Below are 19,974 nucleotides of genomic sequence, written 5' to 3'. Positions count from 1 at the left end.
ATAGCATCTGGACAGGCCTGGAAGTGTATCTAGGGTTTCCTTACCCAGCCTCATACGAATATCTCACAATAAAGTCACCAGCGAGGCAATCTGTCAATACTGGAAACTTGCCCGAAAAAACTGTCTGCACAGAGAAGGAAGGATGTCTTACCAGAAGTAGGAGCATGAAGACCGACATCTTTCCAAACAACTTGCACTAAAAAATAAAGCCAATATATAACGTAACAACAATCTCCCCATTTGGCTATTTTTTTAGGCAAGCACTTCCAGGAACGGTTCTCATACAAGCGTCATGACCAGATGAAGAGAGTCAAAATAAATGACCTCATGACGCCTCTCTCCCTGATTGCCTCAAAAGAATACCAAAGGCAAGGATCAACCAAAACAGAGGGAGGAACAAACACAACCAGATCATAAAAAAAAACATCAACAAGAGGAAATGCAGGTTTAGGCCGAGGCACTGACATTCTTATCACCAACGCCATCTGAGACACTGTCATCGTTCCCTTCATCGATGTCAGAATCCTCAGCATCTTCAGTATCATCAGCTTGATCAGACTAAGCAGTGGTAGCACCAACATCACCTGGAGGAGCGGTAAGATTGCGAACAAGAGCTTCACATTTGGACTTCCTGCTAGAGATGGTCTCAATGGTCTTTTTTAGGACTTCAATCTCCTCAATGAGCTCTTTCGGCACATTCTTTTGAACCTCTTCAGACATTGAACCCAAACTCAGTTTGCTCCCAGATGCGACAGATGTTGCGACCGAAGGTTTGACAAGGTCACGAGCATGTTTCCCTTCAAAGAGCTTGTGACTTATGTTAAGAACTCCAGGTCTTTTTCCTGCCACATCTGTATTGCGCAAACTATTCTTGTTTTGCTTGAGCAGAATACCAGTGATGATGGAAGGAAAACCGATGGGAAGCTTCACTGCAAAGGATTTGACATGTTTTGCCAGGTGATCAAAGACAAATTCACCAAAGTCGAAGGAGGAACGAGTACCTATCTGATAGATCAGACGAGCCAATTAAGCCTTGATACTAGACCCATGAGAAGAGGGGGCCCAGTTAGCGATGCCGATGCGATAGAGAATTGAGTACTTGGCAGTGAGATCAGAAGATGGTAGAGTTCCCTTGGAAGACCAAACTTTGGTCTCGTCACCAGTAATCTCTTGTGCAATGATGTCCATAGAAGGAACACGATCAGCAATGATGATTTTCCCTCGACCAAGAAACTCGTTGATAACATCTGGAGAAATCTCAAAATAGTGTCCTCTGACGTAGACCTTTCTGAAATCAGTATCATCAGGGACATCGAAGGACGAGGAGAGATTGACGATAAATTCCTTCACCAAAGTCGGGTAGTAGACTCTTATGTTGGTCACAGTCCTGAGCATCTTAGCATCGTGCAAAAGCTCTATGATGGGATCGATCATAAGAGCCTCAGCAGACAATTCCTTTTCAGGAAAGATGGCTCGGTGATACACAAACCTCCACTTGAGGACACTGTCTTCCTTATGAAAAGAGACATTGTCCAAGGGAGCAGCAGGGATATTTTTTGGGAGCTTTTGCCCTCCCACGGATCTCTTGTTCCCTATTCCAAGAGAAATCACAGGTTCTTCTTCTTCAACATCAGCGAGTTCGTCAAGGGGAGACATAGGAGTCTCAGCGGGCTTCTTTCCTCGTTTCTTTATCATGCCAACCTTTACTTTCTTCTTCTTCTCTTCCGGGAGGAACATCGGGCACACTTTCTTCCAAAAGCTTTCTCTTCTTCTTTCACTTCTCAGACAGAAGAGTGGCAATACAAATGTCGTCGTCTTTCTGGACTTTCTCCTTCAGAGAGGCAAGAATATCTTCCCCAGCATCCTGACCTCTATCAGTCTCTCCCTCATGCCTCAGAGGAGAAGATGTTGGAGCATCTTTCAAGACATCTCCACTCAACCCCAAAATTCCGCCAATAGCATCAATGGGAGGGGGCTCTTGCTCATCAAGAAGAGAATTCAAAGTATCACTGTCCCTAGGGTTCTCTTCAGAGGGAATGGAGGTTTCAGGATTACCTTGCATTATTTTGTGAGGGCTTTAAATAGGAGACCTGCAGGTGAGGGTTTCTTTTTCGGCAGCGACATCATCCTCTCTTCTTCCTTCAGAAGAGCTACTAGAACTGACTTCTCCAGTAATGTCAGTGATAGAGAGAGAGGATTTCTTGAGCATGGCCTTTCTTACGGCGGAGGGTGATGAGTTTTCAGGAGGAATTGATGATCCAGTGATTGCACCTCCGGCCTGACCATCGACGCGTTTACTGGGTCGCAATCCTCAAACCCGGACACCGTGGTTGTTACTCTCCTGCCCTGGTCCCTTTGTCTTGACATCTTTCGCCCTCATTGTTGTCTTCTCTTTCTTAGAAGGAATGGTGGTGTTGATACCGCTTCTTGTTCCAACCATTTTGAAGAGAATTTCAAGAAAAACTGCCACACAAATAACCGTCGAGAAGGGTGATATCGCAAATTAGAGAAATAAACGGAAAAAGGGCGAAGAAACACGAAAAAAATCAAAAGTTGAACAAGAGGTAACTTCCCAGTCTTTCTTGAAAACGGAACCGTCTGCATGTATGAGAAACTGGAAAGGAACAATACGACGTCGTGGCATGGAATGGGCCTAGATCCGTCTCAAGCCCAAGATAAGAATAGGTGGCATTTTAGCCCGGCAACACAGTCGAATGGGCCAACCAGAAAAATGGGCCCATGAGAAAACTTTCATGAAACACACACAAGTCAGAGAAGTACCAATCTTGACAACATGAATGATAAAACCCAAATTCCCTCCAAAAATCAGTAATTGCTATTGTTCAATCACACACAATCTTAGGGAGGATCTGAGATTTTCAAAGCGGTTAGCATCCAAGGCCTTAGTAAAAATGTCTGCGAGCTGCTTTTCGGTGTGAATATATTCGAGTTTGATCTTTTTATCTTCCACAAGATCTCGAATGAAATGATGTCTGATCTCAATATGCTTAGTCTTACTGTGTTGAATTGGATTTTTTGAGATATTGATGGTACTGAAATTGTCGCAGAATAATGTCAGGACATCTTGTCCAACATCATATTCAACAAGCATCTGTTTCATCCAGAGGAGCTGAGTACAACTGCTCCCTGCTGCGATGTATTCAGCCTCAGCTGTGGACAAGGAGATGCAGTTTTGCTTCTTGCTAAACCAGGAGATGAGATTGTTTCCTAGGTAGAAACATCCATCAGAAGTGCTTCTTCTATCAACCATGCTACCTGCCCAGTCAGCATCACAGTATCCCACAAGCGTAGATGAGGTATCATAAGTATATAAAAGACCAAAATCAGCAGTTCCCGAGATATACCTTACAATTCGCTTGGCTTGAGCCAGATGGCTAGCTTTGGGATTAGCTTGATATCGAGCGCACACACCTACAGAGTAGGCTATGTCTGGTCGGCTGACAGTGAGGTAGAGAAGACTACCAATGATACTCCTGTAGAGGCTTTGATCAACAGATTCACCAAGCTCATCCTTAGTGAGTTTAATATGAGTAGCAGCGGGGGTCCGCTTGTGAGAAGATTTTTCCAAGCCAAACTTTTTCACAATGTTTTTAGCGTACTTACTTTAGGAGATAAAAATACCATCATTCATTTGCCTGATCTAAAAACCCAGAAAATAATTAAGCTCACTGACCATACTCATTTCAAATTCAGACTGCATTTTTCGTACAAAAAGATCCACCATCTTGTTCGACATTCCTCCAAAAATGATATCGTCAACATAGATTTGAGCTATCATGAGGTTGCCATTCTCTTTCTTTATGAACAAGGTTTTATCAACTCCACCTCCATTGAGGAAAGCACTTTTAACATCCATCTGGAAAAGTTTGAAGTGGAGATGACAGGAGATGCCAAGCAAGAGTCTGATGGCTTCAAGTCTCACAACAGGGGCAAAGGTTTCATCAAAGTCCACACCTTCCACCTGCGTATAACCCTGCGCCACAAGTCTAGCTTTGTTTCGAGTTATATTGCCATGCTCATCAGATTTATTTTTAAATATCCACTTAGTTCCAATGACATTAACATTATCAGGTTTAGGAACTAGCTCCCAGAATTCATTTCTTTCAAACTGAACAAGTTCTTCTTGCATAGCATTAATTCAGTATTCATCATCAATAGCCTCATTCACATTTTTAGGTTCAATCTTAGAGACAAAGCAGAGATTACCAATCATCTCCCGATAGTTTACAGGAGGTTTTGGGAGAGTCCTCATTCCTTCACTAATCTCGCCAATCACCTCATGAGCAGGATGATTTTTCTGAATTCTTCTAGAAGGGATTTTTCGTTCAGGCACAGGAAGAGACTCCTCATCCGGAACAATGTCATTTACTTTGTCATTAGCATCAGTCTTGACATTAGGGCTCCCAGAGCAGATGTCGTCCAAAGAGTTCTCAGCATCTGTCCTGACATCTGTGTTACTAGGAAAAACTTCATATTCATCATTAGTACTGTTAGAAACAGCATGATCATCATTAACCACCACATTTATGGATTCCATCATAGACTTAGTGTGTTTGTTAAAGACACGATAGGCCCGACTATTTCTAGAGTACCCAAGAAAGATACCTTCATCACTTTTAGGATCAAATTTGTGTCGAGGATCCCTGTCAGCAAGGATATAACAAACAGAACCAAAGACATGGAAGTATTTCACATTGGGCTTTCTCCCCCTCCATTTTTCATAGTGAGTGATAGCAGTACCTGGGCGAATAGTAACTCTATTATGAATATGGAAAGCTGTATTGAGAGCTTCGGCCCAAAAGTAAGCTGTAATGTCTTTGGCCAACATCATCACTCTAGCCATTTCTTGAAGGGTCGATTTTTCCTTTCTACAATCCCATTTTGTTGTGGTGTGATGGGAGCAGAGAATTCATGGGCTAAAGCTCATATTCTCAAATCCCTCCCATCTGATCACTTTGCCAATGCTTTCTCCCTTTTCTCTCTGAACCTTCTTGCATAAAGCTTCAAAAACAGCAAAAGTGTCAGATTTCTCATGGATAAAATCAACCCAAGTGTACCTGGAGTAGTCATCCACACACACAAACACGTATCTCTTCCCTCCAAGACTCTCAACTTGCATCGGTCCCATCAGATCCATGTGAAGAAGTTCCAGAACACGTGATGTGGTAAAATGTTGCACCATCTTGTGTGACTTCTTGACTTATTTTCCAATCTAGCACTCACCACAGATTCTTCCTACAACAATCTTTAGATCGGGGACACCCACAATGGCCTTCTCAGAAATAATTTTATGCATGCTCCTAAGATTCAAGTGACCAAGCTTTTGATGCCACAGCTTGGCTTCGTCAACCTTGGTCATAAGGCAGTTGTTGGCCTGAGCGTTTGAGCTGGGAGTCCACATGTAGCAGTTGTCACGAGATCTGGTTCCTTTCATAAGTTCATCCTGTTTCTCATTTATCACCACACACTTATCACGAGTAAAATTGACACGCAAATTCAGATCACAGAGCTGACTAATACTGATAAGATTAGCAGTAAGACCTTCCACCAATAAAGCCTCAGTTAAACAAGACATACTAGGATAATTTAGCTGACCTTTACCTATAATCTTGGCTTTCACTCCATCTCCGAAGGTAACATGACAGTTAGAGTAAGGTTTTACGTTGGTCAGGAAGGTATGATCACCTGTCATGTGGCGAGAGCAACCACTATCGAAGTACCAGTCGCTACCGGTGGACGCATTCAGAGATGTGTACGCGATATTGGCATGGTAGGATGTGTCTTTTACTCTCCATTCTAACCGTGTAGAGGGTTGACGGCGAGGAAGAGCATTTCTCTGAGTGAATTGATGCTGATGAAGATTCCTCCCGTATAATCGATAGCAGAAGGGTCGAATATGGCCCCTTCGACCACAATGATGGCAGACCCAACGAGGTCTGTTGACAAGAGACCTAGTTGGTCCAGAAGGATGTCGCTGATGTTGATCTTGAAACTTGTCATCACCAGATGTTTGAGGCATGTTTCGCGACATCTGGCTAGTAGGCTTTTGGGGAACAAAAGTAGTGTGGGATGAGGAAGCACCATAAGTATATCCAAGCCCATTCATGTTCTTTGCAGGTTTTCCGATGGTGAGGATTTTCTCAAGGCTGTCGGTGCTGGAGTTCAGCATCCTGACTGATTTAGTCATCTGGTCCAGCTCCCCATTTAGACGGCTGACTTCCTTTTTCAGATCCACAATGGTTTCTAAGAGCCTTGCCTTGTCTTCAGTCAGTGAGAGAATAAGAGCACTCTGCTTGTCGAGAACGTGGGACTCTTCAACCCATTTGGTGTGTAAAATATTGTATGCATCATTCATGGCATCATCAGATAGTTCCTCATCTAAAACAAATTTCTGAGAGGATTCACCAGATTCATTAATAGATTCATGAGTATGAATAGAAGCTGTGAAGGCCACAAAGTTACTTATCTGGTCGGAGTCGCTATCTTCTTCTTCTTCATCCGACAGAGTGGCGTTGTATCCCTTTTTCTGCTTTTTGAGGAAGTTGGGACACTCCTTCTGAATATGTCCGAAACCTTCACATTCATGGCACTGAATGCCTTTGCCTTTTCCAGAGCGTTCACCACTTTTACTGTTCCTGTGAGGGTTAGCATTCTTCTGGAATCTTTGTTGAAAATTGTCTTTGACATCTTAGGAGACATTCTTCTCATTCATCTGATTGAGTCTCTTCATAACCCTACTATAATTTGTTGCCAGCATAGCTATAGTATCGTCAATTTCATTGTCAGAATCCGAGTATACCTACTCCTTTTGTTCATGAATAGAGCTTTTGAGAGCCATTCCTTTGTGTTTCTTCTCCATCTTGGGCAGTGAAAGCTCAAATGTCATGAGGGATCCCATGAGTTCATCAAACTTCAGAGTTTTAAGGTCATGGACTTCTTCAATTGCCGTGATCTTCATTTTGAATCTTGGACTTAAAGCACTCAGAGTTTTCCGAACAAGATCTTCATCGGTCATGGGTTTCTCGAGAGAGTAGGATTCGTTAGCAAGGTCTCGAATGCGAACATTGAATTCAGCGACTGATTCATCTTCAAGCATAGGGAGAGCTTCAAAGTTTGTTGTAAGATACTACAGCTTCTGCTCACGGACTTTAGTGGTTCCCTCATAGGCAACAGCAAGAATTTCCCAGGCTTCTTTGGCACTTGTGCAGGTGTTTATAAGCCTGAAAATATTTTTATCAACCCCGTTAAAAATGGCGTTGAGTGCACGAGAGTTACCCAGAGCTGCCTCATCTTCAGTAGGGGTCCAGTCCTTCTCGGGCTTTGGACCTGTAGAGGCTCCTTTGTCATCAACAATAACTGGGGCTTCCCACCCGTGTATCACAGCCTTCCAAGTTCTACTGTCAAGGGATTTCATGAAGGCACTCATGCGAGCTTTTTAGTAACAATAGTTGGTTCCATCAAGTACTGGAGGGCGATTGACCGAACCTCCCTCTCTGGAACTATCCATATCTGGTAATAAAAAATAAATACCCAGTGAACCACCAAAAGATCTAGGTGTCTGCTCTGATACCAATTGAAATTATGATTAGTCACAAAGACAAGATGTCGCACATAAAGTGTTGACAATGTGTCCGACAACTTGCTTGAACACAGATAATGGATAAACAACAAACAGTGCGATAAGCAGAATACACACAATATGGTTACCCAGTTCGGTGCAATACACCTACGTCTGGGGGGCACTCTGCCAGTGGAAATGATTTCACTATCTTGTAGTCAATAGTACACGCAAGGTTTAAAATGATTACAATCACCAAATCAATAAAACCTAGAGACTATTACCACCAGTGAGTACCTAGCCAGGGACTCCCCCTGGATTTGAACACTGCCTCAATTCCACCCTTCGAGCAACCACCTATGCTCGGATGACTTTCAGTCTTCAACCGATCGTGAACCTTCAATCACGAGATCACAGAACCCAACTCTCACAGACACTCAATCTTTCTGGAATAGTGTTTGAGAGAATACACCACGATTAACAAAACACAAAGCCTCCCAATCCGCCGATCTTGCACGTCTAGGAGCTCTAAGTATTTTATCAAAAGCGTCAAGGCTGCTAAGGGCGAAGCGCATGGCTTTTATAGCAGCTGTACAGGCCTGGAAGTGTATCTAGGGTTTCCTTACCCAGCCTCATACGAATATCTCACAATAAAGTCACCAGTGATGCAATCTGTCAATACTGGAAACTTGCCCGAAAAAACTGTCTGCACACAGAAGAAAGGATGTCCTACCAAAATTAGGAGCATGAAGACCGACATCTTTCCAAACAACAGGCACTAAAAAATAAAGCCAACATATAACGTAACAACACTATTTAAACAATTGCATGGCTTTGTCCGTGTAATTTTTCTTTAAACAATCACATGCAATAAACAAGAGAATTCAAACAATTACACTATCCTCTCTAGAATATATTCTAGCAAACCTATCCAATTGACGTTATTATCCTCTTGGCATCTAAATCACATGCAATAAACAAGAGATTCAAATAACTACATTATCGCCTAGAGTTTTCTAATAACTTAGGTCAATAATGGAGATACGAATATTTGCACCACTTTCTAGTTTCTATTCTCTCTCGAATAACAAACAATCCTAGAAAACAATTCTTATGATGATCAATCATTATAAAGCATTAAACACAATTCATATCAAGCAAGCCATATAATTAAACACACTATTAAATGTGTCATTTTTTTGGCATCGAAAAATGATTCCTCAAAAGAAAAAAGAAACGTGGCACAGATCCCGAGGCAAAACATGAATTAGACACAATTAACCATCCAGGTCGGTCCTCCTGTCGGTTGGGCCCTTGACGCAGTTAGGGGGAGCGACGTGGGGACCAGTGGGTGCACGGGTCCCCACTGGCTCGTGACTATAAAAATTAATTGGTAGTATATAATTATTAAAAATTAAATAACGTAAATATTAATAAATTAAATAAGCATACCAATATAATCATAAAGTTGTGAAATCGCAATATGCAATCATATGGCTCTTTTGTCTACCCTTGACGAGTACGATATTGGGAATTTTGAATGAATTGTCAAAAGCGCTACAACAAAAAGACCAAGATATTGTAAACGTCATTGTCTTAGTCAAAGTTTGTAAACAAAGACTACAAGGAATGAGTGAAGATGGTTGGAATTCTTTTAATAGTCAAGTGTCATCTTTTAGTGAAAGCCACAATATACAAGCACCTGTCATGAGTGATAATTACATACCTCGAGGAAGATCGCGATGCAAGACTTATAAGACTACAAATTTACATCACTACCGCGTGGACTTTTATTATTCCATCATTGATAAGTGTTGTCATTAGTTTTTGGGAATTATTAACTTCCTCGTGACTTACGAAGAATCCCACATCAAATTTCGAATTCGAAGGCCAACGGGCCAAGCCACGAAAATGCCTATCAAGGCCTATTTAAAATGGGCCCAAGGCGAGCTCGCGCTCGCTCGCGTCGCAACCACACTCAACGTAGGCTGCGCGCCCGGCGCCATATCGCAGAAGGCGCGCGCTATGTCTACTCCCCCGCCCCGCGCTCGACATGCGCGCGCGCAGCCTGCTCCCGTGCCTCGCGCTCGACATACGCGTGCGCAGCCTACCCATGCGTCCCGCACTCGACATGCACGGGGAGCGCGCTCCTAGAAGCCCTCCCCGAGCACCTCAAAAAGGGAGGCATGCGCGTGATGTGTGTCGTTCCGCGATCAAAAATAAATTCCTTAATTGAATACCAAGTATAGCAGCAAATAAGGGTCGAACCCACAAGGACCTAGATTAATTAAATGACTAACTAATTTCAAGAAAAATAACTATAATACAAAGAATCAGGGGGGTTTTCGGAAATTATAAATTTAACAAAGAAAATAGGCTTCACGGAATCCTTGTCCACTGAATCTGCGATTATCAATCTTAGCATACGGAGTTGGGATTCATTTTTTTTACCTGGCGATTCATAACCTTCAACATCTTCGTGTGATGACTCGTCAAGTATGAAGTCGTGAGGCGTTTTCTCCATTGGAAAAACGGGCAAGGATTCTTCGATGATGAGCTCCGGTGGCACCTCCGGGATATTAGCTTCTAATCGGCATAAAGACGTAGCCAAGTAGCTCATGTGATTTTCGAAGCTTTGTAATTGGGCATATATGATTTCTTGGAACTCGAGTGTGTTGATCGCTAATGTCCTTACAAGCTCTTCCAATGGCGCGTCTTGTTGTTGTTGAGCGTCGTAGAATCCCAACACGGTCATGTTAGAATCACTCTCCCAACCGTAATTGTTCATTGAACAATTCCAACAATGATAATCAAACTCTGCCATGTTATCCAACATAAAATAGGCTTGATCAACAGATTGTTGGTAAAAAGAGATATTACCGCTTCCCTTTTCAACCCATGCCCTTGCTCGTGTATTCAAGCCATTAAGAAATATGTCGAGTTGGTCCTCTCTTGAAAATCCGTGATATGGAAGTCGACGAAGCAAATTTTTGAATCTCCACCAAGTGTTATGCAAAGGCTCCGAATCTTGTTGGCGAAAACGGACGAGGATCTCATAGTGTGACATTTCAAATTTGTACCTCGAACCAAGAGATAAGAAAGAAAGAAAAAAAAATGTTAGCTGGAATAAATAAATAAATAAAAACTGAAACCAAAAAGTCGAATAATTAAATAAAGGTCCCCGGCAACGGCGCCAAAATTTGATGCGTGTCATTCCGCGATCACAAATAAATTCCTTAATTGAATACCAAGTATAGCAGCAAATAAGGGTCGAACCCACAAGGACCTAGATTAATTAAATGACTAACTAATTTCAAGAAAAATAACTATAATACAAAGAATCATGGGGGGTTTTGGAAATTATAAATTTAACAAAGAAAACCAAATGGTAAAAAGACACGGTTAAGGTTTCATTTGTTCCCGCAAAAATCCTATTCAATCTTGGTTCGACAATGCTCGCACAACTCGTATAAAATCAACGTCCACAGAAAATTTACACACGCGGCCTATAATCTCCGCAATCCTTTGATATTAGCTAATCATGACGTTGCGCCGATAAAGAGCCCTAATTGTTAAACAACCTAATGAACACGCGCCTAGATTTAATCTAACAACAGCAATGAATTCAGAAAGCGAGACGAACGGAGCAATATAAATTCAACACGCGTGATTCAATTAATTCCGGTTACTCTTTTCACTACGTGCACAAGATCCTTGCGAAACCCGTACCCGTAGTCGCACCACTAATTACTAGCAATCCTAACAATTACGGATTAAAATTGCAAGTATGACTATGAATAATAATATTCCTATCTAGGTGATCAATCCAAACAGAAACACAACAATTTATGAACACTGACGATTGGAAAATAAATAACAACTTCAATACTAGAAGTAAAAAAGCAAAGTCTACACCAAGATCTTCAATTCATGTTTTGGGATTGAAATTCCCCTAAACCGTTCAAAACCTAACTAGACATAATTAAATAAAAAACAATACAAGCAATAGAAAAAAGAAAGAAAATAGAACGAGTTTTTGGAGTCGGGACGGTTTCCACGAGGAAACCGTCCGTACTCCAGTTGTCGCCGAAAGTCCTCTTCTCTCTTCGTAGTCTTTGAGGCTTTTCTTTTGCTCTGAAAGTCGTAGTCTCCCCTCTTAGGTCAAAATCCCGAAGTCCGAATGGGCTTTACTTGAGTCGTATTGCGCTTTTAACGGAACTGTACCGCGGTACCCGTGTGCTGTACCGCGGTACAGCAGTCTAGTACCTAGGTACAGCTACTGCTTTGCTCCTCTTCAGTGCGCTGATCCGTTTGCCTCCAAAAATTGACATTTTAGCTCCGAACTCCCCCGGATTCACCTAAACACATGTAAACACTCAAGTCATAAGATGTTCAATTGTAAACGTGATTTTAAGTGATTACGATGAATAACGTGGTGAAGATATGATCACAAAATAACAAGAATTATGCACTTATCAGTGCGTGCACCCGACAGTTTGGCATGCCATGCCTAACAAGTGGCGCGGCGTGCAGACCAAAAAGCGCGCCGCGCCCCATGACTGGCGCGGCGCGCAATAGCGCATAAGCGCATGCGGCCTGCTCTCGCGTCCCGCGCTTGCCAAATTCCACCACGCACTCTTGGAAGTGCGTCCAGAGGCCCTCCTAGGCCTCCACATCCACTATAAATACCCTATCTCCGTGAGGGAGAGAGACATATTCATTCCTCCTCAAGATTACTCACTCTTAGAGTTCTGAAACGCTGCTAGAGACTTTCTGCACACAGTTTCTCTAATCGAGCGCTTAATCTCCCGCGCATGGTTGCGCTCGGGATTCTCTACTGAGAATCTCCATCATCTCTCACGCACGACTGCGCCCGGGATTCTCTACGTAGAATCTCCATCATCTCCAACGCACACGGCTACGCCCAGAATTCTCTACTGAGAATCTCCCTCATCTCCAAAAGAGAAAACACACATTCTATCACGCCCCGGAGAAGTGGGGTGTGATAGGGTGGCATCAGAGCTCTAGGTTAAGAGTCTCTAGGGAATGCATACTCGGATTGTAAATTGAAATCATTTATTGGAATTTTCTTTGGTTTTGGCCGAGAGTTGTACAGTTGGTCGTGTGAAATTTTGTCTTGGCCGTGAGTTTATATTGACCGTATGGTGTTGGTTTTGAAGTTCAGAGTATGAATAATTGATAATTGAGAGTGGTTGTTATCGAGTGTGAAATGAAATTTTGGAGTTTACGAGGATTCTTGGATTGAATATGTTTGGTTTGTGTTTGGATTTTGAACGTTGGGTGTTGAAATTAAGCTTGGCCGTGTGTTAGAAAATTAAGTTTGACCGTGTGAATTTTTTTAGCTTGGGCGTGAGTTTTGTTATGAGCTGGCCGTGTGATTCAATTTTGAAATCCTGATATATGAGTTGTAATGTTTGAGAAAGGTTGTTATGGATTTTAGGAACATAAATTCTGCGGTTCATGATGTTTCGGATTTCTTTTATGACTTGTTGATATATCGGTTAACGTGTTTGTCTTCGTTTACGAGTTTTGTTATCGAGGGTCTAGGGTCGTCTTAGGACGGGCTACGCAGAGCCCACAGCGGCGGTTCGAGACGACGAGGACGCGGCCCGAGACATGACGGAGCTATCGCGCGAGCGCCGACGAGGCGAGGCCGAGACCGAGCGAAGGCCAACGTTTTGGTTTTTGGCTCGGAGACTCGCGGAGCGTCCGTTTAAAAAATTTAACGAGTTATTTAATTATTATTACCTTGTACTCATGACGTTTAAGGTTAAAAAAAGAGTGGATACTTTCTTCTGGAATTCGGAAAAGAAAAAGGGACGATATTTGCTTATTAGAATTATTTCTCGGATTTTGAGATTGAACGTATTTTTCGTTCGAGTTCACACGTTCTCGTATCGTTTAGATTTTATTTTGAGAATTTGGATTTCTTATTATTAGATATGCCTTCGGATCTTACGATTTTTAAATCGTACATTTAAGTTTGAGTATCGTGAATTACTCGTAGAATTCTTATTCAGGATCAGTTTGATTTACCGTGATAGGACTCAAGATTGAAAGTCGTTTAAAGGGTTCACGGAGTAAGTGAACGTCTGGATTCTCGATATTAGTGAACGTTCAGGTTCACAGGACGAGCGAACGTCTCGTGGACGAGAAACATAGACGCTTATTCTCGAGGTAGGTTATTATAACCCTTCTCTCCTGATGTTATGGTTTGGCCTCAAGTATATATTATTTTCGAAATGAGAATGTTTGTGAACGTGCCACAAAACCTAGAACCGTTTTTAGAAAATATGGCGGAACTTCAACTCGGGATATCCGATAATGAAGTTGAGAATATTTTCGATATTATACATATATCCCGTATTAACGAAAGAAATGTTTCGTATATCCTGGATAAGTCGGTTTCACACACACATGTATACGGTGCGGAGAGTGCACCTTGCTCTGATCAGAGGACTGCCACGGGTTAAGTTGGCAGGCAGCTCAGGAGATAGTACACGTTCAGAAGTATCTAAAGACACATTTAAATTTCTGTCATTTACATTTCTGCAATTTACATTTCTGCAAGGTATACTTGTACGTGTATGGTGATTTACACGTGACAAGAATTTATTATTATTATAAAGTAAGTAGTATTTTCGAAAATCTTTTTAAAAATCAAACCATTACTATAGCACCTACTAAGCATCTGGCTCACCCCTAGTTTCCTCAAATTTTTCTTATAATCAGGATGTGAGAAGGAGAAGGGTTAGGAAGACCTCGGGGTTAAGTGTGATCGAGAGTTTGAAGGTTTCGCTGGATAGACTATCAAGTGTTGAAGGTTTGTTTTATTTTCGTTTTCTTTCTTTTATCTTTGGACTTGTAAAGTAAATAACTGAGTATGCACCGTGGGATAATTATGTAAAGTTTATTAGTGTTTAATTTTATTCAATAATCACACCCCATTTTCTCGGGGCGTGACACATTCTCTCTCGGGTCACTCGATTCTAGAGTCTCGAAACATCGCCGAAGACTTCTCCGCGCTTTGTTTCCTCTGTCGAGCACACCCTTCAGGCTCCGCACCTCAAATAGCGTACACACACGCATTGAACTACGTCATGACATGATCCCGCAACTCGAGTACGTAGGCAGCTCACAATAAGCGCAGTCACCCCCTATTCACCCCATTCTCTCCTCAGAGAATGCCTCCGGGCTAGAGGAACGACGGCTCGAGACTTTCGAGTTCACACACTTGGCTTGGGTGCGGCCACTTGGTCCGGCCTTGGGTCGAACCGTTGCCGATTTTCGTCGACAACAATATGCAACTTCAAGAATAGAACACTTGTTTCAACGAGGTAAATATTACATTGCTTCTTTATGTAGCGTATTTGTGTCCCGATAATTTGTTTATTGCTTTCGAGAAGCAAAAGCTAATATTTCAACTTGCCGGTTATTATCCAAAAGGTTTTTCTACAATTGAGCTCATGGCACTTGATGATCAACTTGAAAACTATATTGTTGATATGCGCTCAAGTCTAGAGTTTTGAGATTTGAAGGGGATTAGTCATCTTGCAAAAAAAAAAATGGTTGAAATGGGAAGAGATAAGGTATATCATTTAGTCTATCGATTATTAAAATTGGCATTGATTCTGCCTGTTGCTACTGCTAGGGTTGAAAGAGTGTTTTATGAAATGCATCTCGTAAAGATCAAGCTACGCAATCGTATTGGAGATCAGTGGTTGAACGATAGCTTAGTTATCTATATTGAGAAAGAAATTTTTTATTGCATTGATAATGAAGTTATTATGCAATGTTTTCATAAATTTAGAACTCGTCGTGGATAATTTTATTATATATTTTGTATCTTTAATTTTGTTCAATTTTTTTTGGTGCCCCCCTTGAATTCAATTTCTGATTCCGCCACTGGCCAACCACCCGGCTGGCCATTCTGCCGAGTTGGACCCTTGACCCGACCAACCACATTGGCCCGGCCAACTCACATGCCGGGCAGGGATCCTCGACCAACCCTCCATCTAGCTCGGCCAACTCACCTGTTGGGCCATGGCCTTGGCTATCCTTCACCCAGCCCGGCCAACTCACTTGCCGGGCCAAGAGCCACGGCCAACCCTCCATCCGGCCCAACCAACTTGCCGGCCGGAGCAAATCCGAGCCAAAATGCCCCGAAATAGTTTCCAACCCACTTTTTTTGGCTCCAACACTACACCCAAAATGAGTCCCACAACCCATTCAAGAACACTCCAAAAACTCTATAAAAGCTCATTTCATTCGACCACAATTTTTACACCAAAACTCTACACAAATTCATTCTTATCCATATCTCTCTTATAAAATACAATTTCTAAAAACACCACATCATCTATTTCTTATCCCATCACCTCAAGAACACCATATCTTCCTCCTCTATAACATCAAGAACACCACATCTCCTTTACCCTCACCCTAAACCCACATCTCTCACATTTTATCATAAATCTCTACACCTTACTATCATAAAAAAAATAAAAAATAAAAAAACCAGATTTCAGGAATCAATATGACGCGCAAAGTTTTGGACTTTTTACAAGACTCATGTCTTTTAGCGATAAGCATTTATACTCTATTTTAAATGTGTTTTTAAATCAATGCCTCTTTTAATATTAAATTATATGTAAATGTAGAGCATTATTAGAAGCAAATATAAAAAGAACATAGAAGTAATATTACAAAAGAAGGCGCAATTACTACCTTCTTTTCCTTTTTTTAAAGTTCTTTTCCCATGTTTTCAGTGTTATGTTAAATATATAAAGTATTTAAATTTAAATCACATTATATATATATTTATATATATATATATATATATATATTATGTAATTAAGAGCAAAAGTAAAACTCGATATAATTGCAAAATTGCAAAAGCATACATAATATTGTACATTGACCAGCCAGCTGTGTAAGGCCTTTCTTATATACTTACCAAGCTCGCTTATAACTTTTATAAGTGTCTCAAAACTAACAAAGCGAAATACAATAAAAACCAACGAAAGTACGTAACACGAGTAACTCTAAAATCCTATATATCATCTGTATACTTACTAGCCCTAAGTATATATATGAAGTCTATAACATTATATATGAGTTCTATGGAGGCAAAATTGTGAGTCACTTAGAGATATATATAGAAACTCAGAGTAGGGTAATAATATAAGGAGTTTGTGTAATAATATAATGTTATATTGTCAATTAGAGGGCTCGCTGTTGTGAACAGGAGGATAACGGTGAAAAGCATGGTAATCTTTGTGCATCAGACTCGCTACCTCCTTCGCTTCTTCAATTAGCCTCCGATCACTGCTTTTGAATCCTATATCATCCTCATTTTCTACTAGCTCTTCCTGTGTATAGTACAAGATATATTTATATATATTAGGATCACTGTTTCTCATAATATTTCAAGCAGTGGTACTTTCAATGTTAGGTGTTGAGAGAGAGAGAGAGAGAGAGAGAGAGAGAGAGAGAGACCTGAGTGTCCAAACTTTCTTGGGGAGGATTACTTGAAGCTTTCAATTCAGTTCCTGTAAAATGGCAGACAAATAAAATCTGAAAAATGAATCATATTATTAATTTCAACCCTTTTTTTTATTTTATTTTCCCCAATATATATATATATATATATATATATATATATATATATATATCATTATAATCAACAAAGGAAAGAGGGACACAGAATAATCAACGTTTCTCCATTAAAATATAGGACAATATGATTTCGTGAAAATCTAAATTTTCCCATTTACATTTACAGTTATATATATATATATATATATCTATATATATAGAATATGTTTACATGATATATTGATCAACAAACTAGACTACTAGAAAAAAGGCCTACTACTTATATATTATACATAAGGAAAAACTTCTAATTAAAGGGGAAAAAATTAAGATCATATCTTTGAAAACTTGATCTTAATAAAACTTTTTTTGTGGGTCCCACAACCATCAATTGTGCTTGGGATTGTGGTGTTTAGGGCCACGATAATCAGCACTGAAAGCCACAAAGCCACTCATCGCTTTCTTATGACCATGGTCACTAATAGTTTTATCATCTCCAAGTGGTGTTTTTCCATTAAAATCCCTCTTTTTCCCTCCAAAGAGACCATGATCAATAGATGTTGCACCTGAGAGCTTTAAGCTGATCTCTTCGATATCACTTCTCACACTCTCTAATTTCAGCTCTCTCTGTCCCATCAGAACCTTCCTTCCTCCATTGATCACTACAGCAAGCCCATCCTCATCTGCGAATATACATACGGAGGTTGATAATTTTGCTCATTTCTAAATGTATTATTGATTAGTAAAGCTTATTATATATATTGAGATTAAGCATACAACGCAATGGACCAATGGTAAGAGTAGCTAGCTCGGAGGGTTCGAGTCACGGTGAAAGTAAAATAATTAAAATAAAAACAGCTTAATTGATATTACCTGGGTAAGCTTGAGCAGAAGAGCTCATAGTCAAGCCATGCATGACCAAGAGAAACCCTAGGAAGAAGATCATTATTGTTGTTGTGAGCCTGTGGTAAACCATGGTTTTTGTGTAATTATTGATCTTTGGTGAATATGGCTTTTTTTTTTTTTTTGTGATCTTATTGTTCTTAACAAGTTGAGAAAAGGAAGGAGAGATTTTGGAGAGGCATATAGGGTGGGATTTTATAGGGTGTTTTCAAACCCAGAGTCAAACCTAGGGTTAAGTACGTCTGATTAATTAATTGTATTGAGTTTTTCTGCAAGACAGACTTTGGAGAACTAAAAGATTAATAAATTTCATTTAAAATAATAATAATCAACATGCAATTGGTACTCCTAAGCAAGCATGAAAAAAGGCATACAAACAAAATCTGTGTACTATAGTACTACATTGTTCACTTTAAGAGTTTGAACGTGGCTTTTCATAAGTTGAAAAGTATAAAATAAAAAGATAATTAAAAAGTGATACATATTTGTAATACAAATCAGTTATTGTACACAAGCCCCCGCTCTAAGATTTTGAGGCCTAAAGCAAATTTGTTTTTATAGATATTTTTTAATATTTATTTAGAATTTAACATATTTGAGCATAAAAAGTATATTAATTTAGGCCTAAAATATTTTAAATTTAGGTTTTTTCTACATGATTTAAGCATTTATTTATTGGAGGCCTAAATTATTGTTTGACCTCCCTAGATGGCCTGATTGTATATTATGAATCTTATTTCAAATTTATTGTCTATTGATGACTTGCATGCAGGGTAATTGAACCCAAAACCCTTTCTCCGTAGAATACATGGTTTTTGTATATAGCTTGGAAATGTATTAAATATAAAGAGTACAAAATAAAAAATATTTTTGTATTTTACGAAGTTACCACATAAAAGACTACGAAAAGAAAAGACTAGTGATGAGGACATCTCAAGCATCAATCAATGTGAAAAAAGGCCCAATGCACTCATCAACAAATTTGGATGTTTTTTTTTTTTACTTGTTTTGTAACCTCTAGCTTTTAATTTTCATTACTTGGTGGTTTTTATTTTCTTAGAGGTTATGGTTATTTATTTTGTGCTTATGTTTTTTTTTCATTCATTTGGTTTTATAACCATTGAATTAGAATATGTAAGGTTTGTGTCTAGAGGTTATTATCTAGAATATGTAAGGTTTGTGTCTAGAGGTATATATATATATATATATATATATATATATATATATATATATATATATATATATATATATATATGTGTGTGTGTGTGTGTGTGTAAACTCTAGTATGGGCAACTTGAAATATATATAACATTGAGTGAGTTTGTGTGATTTGAGAGGTATTCTCTTAGCTCTAGAACTTATCAAGATTCTTGTGGCGTTCGTCCGATTTATCGACGGGTATTCCGCAACCCTTCATAGCATCAATCGATCCATTTTTAATTCGAAGGTTTCCCCGCACGAAAGCTTCGTCTATATCCGAACCTCCCGATAGACGATCCGCTCAAATTTGAACTCCGACGAATTCACGTCACTAGGAATAACATGGTTTTTGTATTTGTACAGGTATTTAGGCGTGCTAAATTTTAGCTTTTTTGTAGAAGACCAAAGAAAAGAAAGAACTGTGTACGAACGTGTAACCTAATATAAAAATATTAAAGACTATGAAAATCATACTTTTGAGAGCTTGACCAAGGTTGAATATTCTTATAATTAGCTGTTATAGTGATTGTGGTTAGAGTCAATCCATACATAAACGGTCTGCGTCAGAGATTCGGTCCTAACTTCTTCCCTTTCAACAAGGGTAGTTTTTTTTTTTTTTTTTTGGTAAACTATTAATTTTAATTGTTTACCAAAAAAAATTAGTTAACAGTGTG

General features: G+C 39.9%; 2 protein-coding genes across 2 annotated transcripts; both read right to left on the bottom strand.

The window, feature by feature from the left end:
• Positions 1–558: 558 nt before the first annotated feature.
• On the bottom strand, positions 559–1,737 carry LOC149408327 (uncharacterized). The gene is made up of 2 exons (XM_089625102.1): positions 1,041–1,737; positions 559–929 (listed from the first exon to the last, which is right to left on the bottom strand). Exons 1-2 carry the CDS (start codon positions 1,735–1,737, stop codon positions 559–561), a joined length of 1,068 nt encoding a protein of 355 aa, XP_089481228.1.
• Positions 1,738–16,503: 14,766 nt separating this feature from the next.
• Positions 16,504–18,245, bottom strand: LOC149408326 (uncharacterized). The gene is made up of 4 exons (XM_089628816.1): positions 18,071–18,245; positions 17,764–17,880; positions 17,099–17,151; positions 16,504–16,971 (listed from the first exon to the last, which is right to left on the bottom strand). The coding sequence occupies exons 1-4, from the start codon at positions 18,171–18,173 to the stop codon at positions 16,819–16,821; spliced, it is 426 nt and encodes a 141-aa protein (XP_089484942.1). The 5' UTR covers positions 18,174–18,245; the 3' UTR covers positions 16,504–16,818.
• Positions 18,246–19,974: the final 1,729 nt, after the last annotated feature.

The sequence above is a fragment of the Urtica dioica genome, chromosome 1, assembly GCF_054948205.1.
Source record: "Urtica dioica subsp. dioica isolate 48M chromosome 1, U.dioica_male_clone48M_v1_H2, whole genome shotgun sequence".
Lineage (NCBI taxonomy): Eukaryota > Viridiplantae > Streptophyta > Magnoliopsida > Rosales > Urticaceae > Urtica > Urtica dioica.
This window is presented reverse-complemented; position numbering and strand designations above follow the sequence as displayed.

Coding starts and splice junctions, on each gene's coding strand:
- LOC149408326 (XM_089628816.1), bottom strand. CDS start 18,173: ATGGTTTACCACAGGCTCACAACAACAATAATGATCTTCTTCCTAGGG. Junction 17,881..18,070: donor TTCTGCTCAAGCTTACCCAG/GTAATATCAATT, acceptor GTATATTCGCAG/ATGAGGATGGGCTTGCTGTA. Junction 16,972..17,098: donor AAGAAAGTTTGGACACTCAG/GTCTCTCTCTCT, acceptor TACTATACACAG/GAAGAGCTAGTAGAAAATGA.
- LOC149408327 (XM_089625102.1), bottom strand. CDS start 1,737: ATGTTCCTCCCGGAAGAGAAGAAGAAGAAAGTAAAGGTTGGCATGATA. Junction 930..1,040: donor CCCCTCTTCTCATGGGTCTA/GTATCAAGGCTT, acceptor AATCCTTTGCAG/TGAAGCTTCCCATCGGTTTT.